This window comes from Panicum virgatum, chromosome 9K (assembly GCF_016808335.1).
Source record: "Panicum virgatum strain AP13 chromosome 9K, P.virgatum_v5, whole genome shotgun sequence".
Lineage (NCBI taxonomy): Eukaryota > Viridiplantae > Streptophyta > Magnoliopsida > Poales > Poaceae > Panicum > Panicum virgatum.
In genome coordinates this window covers 26,480,324-26,491,723 of record NC_053144.1, presented here as the reverse complement: position 1 = coordinate 26,491,723, position 11,400 = coordinate 26,480,324, and the positions used below count along the sequence as shown (strand labels likewise).

The window sequence follows — 11,400 nt, the reverse complement described above, 5'->3', positions numbered from 1 at the left end:
GGGAACCAGAGGCTCATCCTCTGGAACAGGTGGGGGCGCCTCTCCTGCAAGCTGGGCTTCTAGCTGGCGGATCCTTTGATGGGCTTCCCTAAGCCGATCTTGGGTCTCGTCCAGCTGGTTGACGGTGTTCTCTAGATCTGAGTCGGTCCCGACGAGAGCTCGCACAGTGATGCTAATGCGGGTCTCCTCGTCTCCTCCAAGCGTCAACTCGGTATCCTCTGTCCCACGAGCATGGCGAGGAAGGTGCTGATAGTCGGTGTCCTCCAAGTCTCGGCGGTTGGTGTGGCAGAGGGACCAGAGAGCCCTCCTGGCGGCACGACTGACTGCGGCATGGTAGGTCGTCATGGGGGTGGATGAGTCATGCGCGGAGACGGTCCTCATGCCTCGGGGCCCATTATTCACCTTGATGTGGACCCGAGTGACGTAGAAGTTGCCGAGCGCAGGGTCTTCATAGTGCCATGTCTCGTCAATGGGAGCCACCGGGTTGTGGAGCTCGTCCAGCACGTCCCAGAGCAGCAGAGGGAAGTGACCCTCCTCATGGAACAAGGTGTAGACGCAATGTGGTGCCCTTTGTTCTGGCAGGTCGTCATCCTGATCATCTTCATCATCATCCTCGCCTTCCGGGTCCTCGGGGTCCTCTGGGTCCTCTGGGTCTTCCGGGTCCCCTCCAGCTGGTGCAGGTGCTGGAGCTGCTGGAGCAGGAGGTGCATGTGGTGGTGCTGGGTCTTCATCATCTGACATCTCCAGAGGCTCCTCTTTTGCATCAGAGGCTTCCCACATGCCTCCTCCGTAGTAGCCGTCGTACTGGAGGTCATCGTTGTCATCATCTTGTCCTTCTCCAGCGACGGCAGGCGCTGGAACCTGAGCTTCAAAATAGGCCAGTGGCGGGCCTAGCTCTTTGTGCGCTGGGGTCGGCGACGCTAGAGATGTCTGCATATTCCCGTCCGTATCGACCTCCCGGATGTGGCCGTCTTGGTCCTCTGCGAAGAAGTAATCCCTCCCGGGTACTTCCTCAACTTCTTCCTCTGGTTGAGCTGGAACTGGTGCAGGCTCTGGGGCGGGTGCTGGCTCAGCAGGTGCAAGAACGGTACGACGGGCAAAGACACGACCTCCGGTGCTCTTGCGGGCAGTCTGCTTGGTTCTGGCCATCTGAAGAATAGGATAGAAAGATTTTGTTTAGAACATACATACTTAAAAGAAAAACAAGTATGCGATCAAGGATGAGATAAAAGCTATCAATAAGGATTAAGCAAATAAGCATGAAAGAGCATGGTTTCTAAGCAAGATAGATCTTAATTTTTGACCATTTCTATCTAGGCTAATGTTCTACAGTCAACACTGCTCTGATAGCACTTCTGTCACATCCGGTTTATGAAGGCAAACTGAATGCATCTCATATGTGCGCCAGGATCAGTTTACACACATATAATTGACTATAAAGCGAATATCACAACAAGTGCAAGCATAAAGAGAGTATTAAATAACTTTATTACAAAACCGAATGTCTTAAGCGAATAAATAAATGTCTATAGAGTAGCAGCAGAATCTTCTTCAACACAGGCAGATGACTGGGAGACATACGCCTAGAAATCCAAAAAATCTTGGTCTTGCTGCTCCTTGAAATGCGAATCGTCTATCGCACCAAACACGCACATACAAGCAAACAAGTGCAAAAGATAAGAAATGGTACATCAAGCAATGTAAAAAGAACAAAACAAGGTTGCTAAACTATTGTACATGTTGCAATGATCGCGTGAGCGCAAAGATCATCAAAAACGGATTTAAAATGAGAAAGTTATGGCTAAAACAAGTTTCAAGGGCTAAAATGTAATTAAACCTTATACTCAGGGGTCAAAACATAAAAGCAGGGGCTGTTTTGTAAATACTTTTCAACTGCATAGGATGGCGGGTTGATTTTGAAAAACAGAGGGGCTTATGTGGAAAAGAGGCTCGGTTGACCGGCACTTGACTGGTTTGCATTGGATGGAATCTAATCTGAGCCGTTGATCTCAGATCCGACGGCCAGAGTGGGTTGGGGCGAGCGGCGGCGGCGCTGAGCGGCCGGCGGCGTGGCTGGCGGCGGTGCGCGGCGGCGGGATCGCCAGAGTAGGTGTTCTAGGCGCCTCGGGCTCGATTTGGCTCGAGACCAGGACGGGGAGCACGAGTTGCCACGGCGAACTCGATTTGGGCAGCGGCGCGGGCTAGAACAGGCGGGGTGGAGCTCGCGGCGGCGCATGGCGAAGCGACGGCGACGGCGAGTGGTTCCAGGCGGAGCAGAGTGAGAAGGAGGGGGAGAACGAGCCTGCGGGCTCCACTACATCGGCGCGAAGCTCCTGGGAGGCTTGAAGTCGACGGGGAGTGGCAGAAATGGCGTCGCGACGGTGACTCCGAGCTCGAGCTCGTCAATGGCGGCAGCGCTAGGGTTTGCGAGGGCGGCTGCGGCGGCTGTGTCTCGGTAGGGTTCCCTGGGGGCGCGGTGTTGCTTATATAGGGGTCGGCGACGCCCCTTGGCGTGCGGGCCAAGAAGGCCGCGGCGGCGCGGGGTGCGGCCGGACTCTGTGGAGTCCGTGCCCCACCCGGGGTAGGAGAAGGCCCTGACGGGCGGGCCCCGCACGCCGGTGAGAGAAGGGGCGCTGGGCCGGACTGGGCTGGGAGACGGGAATCGGGCCGGCGGCATTGATTTTGGACCGCGGGAAAAGCTTTGGGCCGTGGGGAAATGGTGGGCCGGCGGCGGGGGTTTCCGGGCCGAGGGAAGAAAAAAAAAGAAAAAGAGGGGGAGACAGGCTGGGCTGAAAGGGAGGGAGAAAAGGAGAAAGATTTTCCTTTTTCTAAAACGATTCAAACACTTTCAATTTAAATTCAAAATCAAAGATTTGAATTTAAGTTGAACAACAAGCAAATAAAGATGCAAACCAGCATGAAATGCACACACCTATTTTCCTTATATTTATTTTATAGCTAATCAATTTATTTAGTTTGCGATAAATGCTCTAAATTCAAAATAAATTAAACAAACTCTTATCGAACCTATACAAATTCTAATTAAATTTAATTAGGTTCCTAATGTTGAATTTTAGGGTGTTACAGTAGAGAGTCGTGTCGATGAACATGCCTTAGTCAAAAGAGTCGCGGACTCGGAGGAAGTAAAAAGGAGCAGCAAAATGGAAATGGAAGAGCCATCACCGCACAGATCTGGACGAGGACAGATCCACACACATCCAGATGGACATGGCCGCACAAATCCACGACAACCAAAACTGCGGTTGCAGTCAGAGGCTACAAGACCAAAAGGGAGACTCGCATTAAGGATGACTAGAAAGTGATAATCCAAAAGAGGAGGACAACCACAAAGGAAAACATAGTAGTCGGCTGTGTGGCAAAAAGATTTTGTGGACTCGAATGGTAAACACATGTTGAAGGAGCAAGATTAACAGATTCAGATGGACACCTCAAGGAAATAAAGACTCAACACTAGCAGCAAACAAAGCAGACAACTCGCTCAGGTGCATTGCTGAGCAGGGAGGCACACCAGCACTAGATTAGAGTAGAGCACAGCAGAGCAGAGTGGAGCAGCAGGGTGGATCCATCCGCTTGGAGGAGAGGGCCCATCCATCTGCCGTAACCGGAGAGCAGAGTGGAGCAGCGGCCGCTGGTGAAGTTGAGGCTGTGACGGAGGCCTGAGATGCAGCCACGGCGGCACAGAAGGAGGCCGCGAGGGCAGCGCAAGAAGCCGCAACAGGAGGTGATAGAGAAAGGCCGTGACGAGCAGCGAACAGGCGGCCGGCGGCTCTGCAACGGGTGGATCTGCGACGGCGGCGTGGATGGATCTGCCGCCTATAGAGGACGGCAGCGACGGATCCATGACGGGCCAAGCTGCTGCTCCCCTCCCATGAGCGGATCGACGACAGTGGGCTCCAGTTGGCACCAGACAGGAAAAAAAATGGGTAAGCTGCTCTCTGGTGCTGCTGTGATAAAAAAATGAGCCTGTGACTCAACAAATAAGAAAAAATAGGTTTGGGGCTGGAGGATGCCACCCTCGGGAGGGAAGATTGATCCTCCCGGGACAACGCAGCGGAGATTGACAAGGGTGGGGGCCGAATCGAGATCCAGAGCTCTGTTACCATGTTAGAATTAGAGGGGAAGAAGAAGATGGTAAAATGAATGTGTACTAGAACATTCGGCGCGCAATGTGCACCCTACCGTTTGAACAATAAAATGTAACCATAGCATAATAAAAGTGACAATTAAAACTATATGCATGGTATAAGATGAATTCAATCAAAACCACAACATCTGGTAGCAATCACATCATCAAAATGTTAACATAGATATCTATCTGATATTTGAATCATAAATATAAAAGCACATCTGAGTATCATGCTATCCTAGCCATCAGGTGTCTGTCCAGCATCTGAATAGTGAATATTGAGCACCAGGCTATCATATCCATTAGGTGACTGCCCGACATCTCAATCATCAACATCACAGTACATCCGATCAATATGGTTACATCCAAACACCAATTTAACCTATCATCAAGTGTCTGTCCGACATTTGTAGCATCAATATTGCAGCACATCCAAGCACCTTAAATCTACATGCACCAAGTATGCATAGGTACCAAACAACCTAGCTGGTAGCTTTGAATATAATACGAACTGAAACAAAAAGCTAGTCACCATGCTACAAAGTTTGGAGTGGGAGGTCAATGCAGACTCCAAATCCCATGCATCAGACTCTTTTTGTCGGAGACGAAGGGCAGACAAAAGCCGGCTAAGAAAGCAGGAAAACAGTTTTTTAAGGAAACCATCACAAATTATCATTAGACCATAAGGTTAAACTAAATATGTATGCAACATAACATATAACATAGAACTCTTTCATTTAAGATAAAATACTTCTATAGAAATTTTCATGTCGATGTCCTACTGTACTTATATTTGTGACTGGATCACTGGAGCAAGTACTTTCTAGTCCGTGGTTACAAAGATGCCAAAAGAACGTCTTGTTCAGGCATCAACTTTTATAAACATTCACAAGATTTTCTGGTGGAGAAAAGAATTACAGAAGTTGTAGGTATAGTAATCCATATAGTGTTTGACCACTTAGCCTCACCAGAATATTGTAGTGGTCAATAATCATCGCAATTAACCCTGCTGCAGTTGACGCTCCCTCCTGGTAGAGACAAATAGGCCTGGATATGACGCACATGTTAATCTAGTGCAAGGAAGTGTGTATATGAAAATAGTTGTGAAATTAGCATACAAACATGAATACACGTCAAATTAAGCATTGCTACCTTTGCAATCCATTGCACTGATCTAGGGAAATTTAGGTTATCAAGTGAAAATACGAGTGGTTATACAACATAAAAGGCCCTATTCTTACTTTTACTTTATTCATGTTGTAAAGTGCATCCACCATGTCAGATGCCCTATCACGGATACTCGGATATATAGTACCAGCAATCTGGAAAGTGAAATGAAAAATCAGTACCACTTACTTTTACTTCGGATTGTTTTCCAATTTCTGCCACAAATTCATTTAATTCAAAAAAGTAAAATACATCTAGGCAAATCTTTCACCTACTTTATTTTCTTTCCAAAATGATAGGAATCGTCTTATACTCTTATTTAATTTCCTTCCAAAATGATAGGCAAGTCTCTCACCTCTTTTATTTTCTTTCCAAAATGATAGGAAACCGTCTTATCTTATTTAATTTTATTTTCAAAATGATAAGCAAGTCTCTCTCCTCCTTCAATTTCTTTCCAAAATGATAGGAAATCGCCTTATCTTATTTAATTTATTTCTAAAATGATAAGCCAGTCTCTCACCTCCTTTATTTTCTTTCCAAAATGATAGGAAATTGTCTTATGTTATTTAATTTATTTCCAAAATGATAGGCAAGTATCTCAGCACCTTTAATTTCCTTCCAAAATGATGGAAATCGCCTTATCTTATTTCATTTCTTTCCAAAATGATAGAAAATTCTCTCACCTCCTTTGAATTCTTTCCAAAATGATAGGGAATCGCCTTATCCTATTAATTTCTTTCGAAAATGATAGGCAATTCTCTCACCTACATTAATTTCTTTCCAAAATGACAGGGAATCATTTTGTTATGTTATTTAATTTCCTTCCAAAATGATAGGTAAGTCTCTCACCTCTTTATTTCTTTCCAAAATGATAGGGAATCTCCTTATCTTATTTAAATTATTTCTAAAATGGTAGGCAATTAGGATCAATTACCCCTAAGATTAAGGGGCGGAGAGGGGAGGCTTGGGGTAGGTGTTGGGGGGGTGGGACTGATGGGTGAGTTTACAAGTTAAAAAGTTTGACTTTTGGAGTAGATTTATTTTTTTAAAGTGTGGTTTTGAGACTTTCTCTAAACTTTGGTAGCCTTTAGCCCTAACAAGTGGGTTCTCTGTGAGGGGTACAATGAGCTTCATCTTGGAGAGAATGGTTTTCAATTCTTTCATCCTCTATATGTATAGTATAGATAAGATTACCCTTGACATTAGCATATTTCTATCCAAAATTACATATGTAAGATCACTCCTTAACTAGTTATCCCAAGAGGCTGTTTAGGTCTGCCATTCATTTTGGTGGTGAAATTGGTAAGTGTGACGAAAGATAAACTGAACCATTAAAATTGCCATCTTGACAGCCTCAAAAATAATTTTGCGATTGTGAATACAAATTCATCATACTTTTACTATCCCAAAATCTCGTCCACCTACCAGGCGCAACCAAACCTTAATTGCTCCTGGAATCTTGCTCTCATTAACTACAATGAACCTTCATGGAGGCCGAACATACGGCATGCAGAGAAAAGGTCATGCATCTCCATAATAATAGTTTAATTAGCCATCAATCCTTATGGAGTATATCTATCTATCTATCTATCTGTCTGTCTGTCTGTCTGTCTGTCTGTCTGTCTGTCTGTCTGTCTATCTATCTATCTATCTATCTATCTATCTATCTATCTATAGGTATTTGGGTTGTGTGCTTCATGTAAGGACATTTTGGACATTTCCAAACACCTATATATATTGTGGATGGGCTATTGGGGCAGCCATCTCTTTAGTGGAGGTCCTCTCATTTGTTTGTGAGAGGGACTTCGTTAGGGTTAAAGAGAGGGAGAGACGAGAGGCTCTTTGTTTGAGCTTTTTTCCATCCAAGTTTTCAGTGATGCTACGAGGAGCTTCTAGCCTTATATCTTAAGGTAATACAAGTATCAATTTCATGCAAGATTGTTCTCCTCCTTCTAGATCTCGAATATGATATTTTCCCTATTTTTGGAGCCATTTTTGGGCAATTTTTTTGGATCTCACAATCAGCAATGATTTAGAATGTTTTTCTTAGCGTACATTGGTGCTAGGAGATGTGCAAGAACATCTAGGGTGATCCCCTACCAGATACTTGCATGAGCACCTCAGATTTTGAGATTTCTCCAAAACACTTTTCCTGTGTTATTGACTAAATTTGCGAAATTCAAGGTGATAGATCAATCTTTTTACATAGATCTTTTGGGTAAGGATTCACCATAGAGTAGAGAAGCTACAACTCAAACATATTTGGATTTGGATCACGTTTGATCGGATCTCACATTTTGGACTTTAAGGGTGTTCTTGTGTTCTTCATCTTTTTTTTGCCCCTTTCAATACTCACAAAATCCAAGATGAAGTCTTGATCTTTCAAAGAGATCTTTTGGGTAAACACTCCTAAAGGTGTTGTGAAACTATAGCTCCAATTTTGTGAGTTTTGGAGTCCATTTGATTCAATTTTGAAGCTTGGATCTTACTTCATGGTTGGTCTATCTCTAGGCATACCGGCTAAGCTGGTATAGATCCGGCTGAGGGTATTGACCTTTAGTTCACATACTGGCTAAGCCGGTATAAGTCTAGCTGATCCGGGATTTCGTTGATCCTTCGGTGTTTTCTCTTGATCCTTTTGGTGTTCGCTTTCAATCTTCTTGAGAGTGCCTCATTGTCTGACTCCAAGCTTAGTATCTCTCCCGTAGCTGCATATTCTTGATTTTGCAAGAGGAGAAGGTTTTGTGGGTCGACAGGACGTAGGACACAATTCTCAGCGAGAGAATTTTATTTTAAGGCTCCTATTCACCCTTCTCTAGTCGTTGTTGCAATCTTTTACTCACCAAGTGTTTATAGGACTGGTTGCTAAGGTGGAAAGCATTTTTATTGCAATTTGCACCCTGCAGATTGGCCGGCATGGTCCCTGATTTTTTTTTATTCCATCACTAAGGACTGCTATATATTGTTGGTCGTGATGATGCCAGGTAACTAATACAGTTTTTCTCACTGCTAGCTTAAGTCATCCACCCACAACACAATACAATGGCGCTCAGAGAGGAGAACAAGGACTTGCTCCAAGCCCAGGCCGAGCTCTGGAACCGGACCTTGAGCTTCATGAAGTCGGTAGCGCTTGCGGTTGCCTTGGACCTCCGCATCGCCGACGCCATCCGCCACCACGGTGGCGCCGCCACTCTTCCCCAGATACTCTCTGGGATTGGCATCAACCCGTGTAAGCTTACTAGCCTCTGTCACCTCATGCGCGTTCTCACCGTCACGGGAATATTCGCCATCCAGCCACCAGAAATCTCATCAGGCGGGCATGATGAGCCTATCTACAAGCTGACGACAGTCTCCTGCCTCCTCACGAGTGACGACGTTGGCGAGAACACGGCAAGCTGCTTGTCCCCTATGTTGAGCCACTTACTCTACCCTCTCCATAACTCGGTGCTCAGCATGGACCTTGCCGCGTGGTTCCGTCACGAGGAGCCCGGCAAGTGCCCGTATGCCCTGATGAACGGCGCGACCCTGTGGGAGATGTGCAGGAGCAACGACGCACTGAACGCGTCCCTCAACAATGCCATGGCTGCGGACAGCCGCTTCCTGATGCGGATCGTCATGGAGGAGTGCGGCGGAATCTTCCATAGGATCGACTCGCTGGTCGACGTCGCCGGCGGGGTCGGCGGAGCTGCCGCCGCCATCGCTGCAGCGCTTCCATCTTTGAAGTGCATGGTGCTGGATCTCCCCCACGTTGTCGCCAAAGCTCCGTCTGTCAGCAACGTGCAGTTTGTGGCGGGCGACATGTTTGAGAGCATTCCACCCGCTAATGCCATCTTCCTAAAGGTATCATAGCTCTAGCCCCTTTAGAACTTTCTATGGATTATCGTTGGTAATTATTGTTGCATTTGATACTTTAATGTAGCAGGCGCTGGCTATGTTGCTGGTGACATATATAGGGGATTTCAAATCATCGTTCAACTAACTTTATTTTCACTTAATTTTGAGATTTGTCTTAACCTATCATAATATAGACGCTAAGTTGCTGGACATAAGGTGAATTGAATCTTGCAATGAAAATGGAAGTCGACAGGATTGTTGATTTATTTATTTATTTTTGAAAGAAACCTGCTATATGTACGTATATTATTCACTGAAAAACAACACTTCAGGAGAGTAAAAGTTTGTTGATATGTCAGCTGTCAAGAGATATTGCCCAAGTATTGAACGTAAGTTACTTTTGATAGTTAAGGTGGCAAGAGATAATTAACGGCCAGTTTTTTTTTAAAGAATGTTAGACTAACTTAATGCTTATTTATATCAGTACGTCCTGCATGACTGGGGTGATGACAAGTGCATCAAGCTACTGAAGAATTGCAAGCAAGCTATCCCTTCAAGAGATGCAGGCGGAAAGGTAATAATCATAGATATCGTGGTTGGATCTAGCCCGTCAGATAATAAGCTTCTAGAGACGCAAGTTTTGTGGGATCTCTATATCATGCAAATTGGTGGGGTTGAACGAGACGAGCAGGAGTGGAAGAAGATATTCCTTGCAGCTGGATTCAAGAACTACAATATTATCCCGCTTGGTCTCCGGTCGGTTATCGAGCTCTATCCATGAAAGATGCTCCTTGTATGCTAGATAAATAAAAGAATATGGCATGTCAGCGTACTAGTTGCTTTCTGCCGTTGGACTATTATATATTCTGTTTCAGATTTCGAATTCAGTAAGTTTGAATAATCTGTTCAAAAAATTGTGAAGCCTATCATGCCTTGCTAAGGAGCATGACTGATCTTTGGTGTCACTATATATTGGGTAATAAAGATTTTAAGTTATTCTGGGATCTCTTACATTTACATCAACGGTACTACAAAAGAGTATAGTAGTGGCACAGTAAATAAGAAGACAATAGCCCAATGCATTCTGATTAAAATATCTTCAATATCTATGCTATGTAGTTGATCGCAATTTTTCCAAATTTATATTTTAAACACAGTTATACTTGTTCGGATATACTTTTTGCTAGGGGTTTTAACCTTTTCTCTTGCTTTTATCAATTCATCTTCATTCCTCAAGGAAGGCATTTGCTACTTTTTTAGATTATACAGTACAATTCAGACATTCATAACGCACACACACTCACCCCTATGAACACATGAGTGCAAACCCTACCCCTATAAGCATCTTCGAAAACTAAGTCGGCTAATCTTCCAAATTGACGAAGTCACCACAAGCGCTTCGCTGTCGATAGAAACGTCGACTACCACTAAATTCACAACGCCGTTAAATACTAGAAAATTCGCTAACACGGGGAGTCGAACTCAGGACCTGAGGTGTTACCGAGGCTGTTGTAACCATTAGACTATAGACCCTTTCGCTATAGACCCTTTCGCTCAAGGCATTTGCTACTTAATGGTGTGCTCACCTGGTGCTAGGCCAGCTGCAACGAGGACTCAAAATGATAGACATAAGTGCAGAGTTACCCATTGGTAAACTGTGATTACCAGAGTTAATTTATTAATTGTTTTGTTAATTGGTTTGCATGGTACTGTCTTTGGACATTGGCAGTGCAAACAATTACCACAACAAAGCCACTTATTTTAGCTCTCGGACCAGCACTTGTTTCCACAACATTTGCCCTCGCCGATTTTCGTTTTACGGACAACACGGACACCACCATGCCCAAGCCATGTGAGAGCAACCTATGTACACAATTTCCATATGTATGCAAACCATCTTGATCAGAGTAACGGGATCAGCGACCCATCAAGTACCAGGTACGTCATTAGTGCAGGTCCAATAAGTAGGAGCCTGCACTTCCTTATAAGACACCACAATTATGAAAACTTTATCTGATTTCATTACAATACAGCACCATGTAAAAGGTGTATCCTTATTTTAAAAAATGTAAAATGTGTATGGCACTTTTCTGGAATTAATGATTTACTCGTTTCTGCATTTTACATTGACCACCATGATGACGCTGGCAGTGCAATACCACTGCCAAGGGTGAAGAAGGAATGCTTCAGTTTTCTCACCACTTCGGCGAGTCCTACTGAAATGGATGTCTTTCCTAACCGTATCATACAGT

General features: G+C 44.7%; 1 protein-coding gene across 1 annotated transcript; it reads left to right on the top strand.

Annotated features, from left to right (window-relative positions):
- The first annotated feature begins 8,356 nt into the window (after window positions 1–8,356).
- LOC120648641 (5-pentadecatrienyl resorcinol O-methyltransferase-like) lies at window positions 8,357–9,988 on the top strand. The gene is made up of 2 exons (XM_039925360.1): window positions 8,357–9,154; window positions 9,633–9,988. The coding sequence occupies exons 1-2, from the start codon at window positions 8,357–8,359 to the stop codon at window positions 9,927–9,929; spliced, it is 1,095 nt and encodes a 364-aa protein (XP_039781294.1). The 3' UTR covers window positions 9,930–9,988.
- The last annotated feature ends 1,412 nt before the right edge of the window (window positions 9,989–11,400 follow it).

Excerpts from the sequence above, each read along its gene's own strand:
- LOC120648641 (XM_039925360.1), top strand. The coding sequence starts at position 8,357 with ATGGCGCTCAGAGAGGAGAACAAGGACTTGCTCCAAGCCCAGGCCGAG. Across the intron at positions 9,155-9,632 it reads CTAATGCCATCTTCCTAAAG|TACGTCCTGCATGACTGGGG; the intron begins GTATCATAGCTC and ends TATTTATATCAG.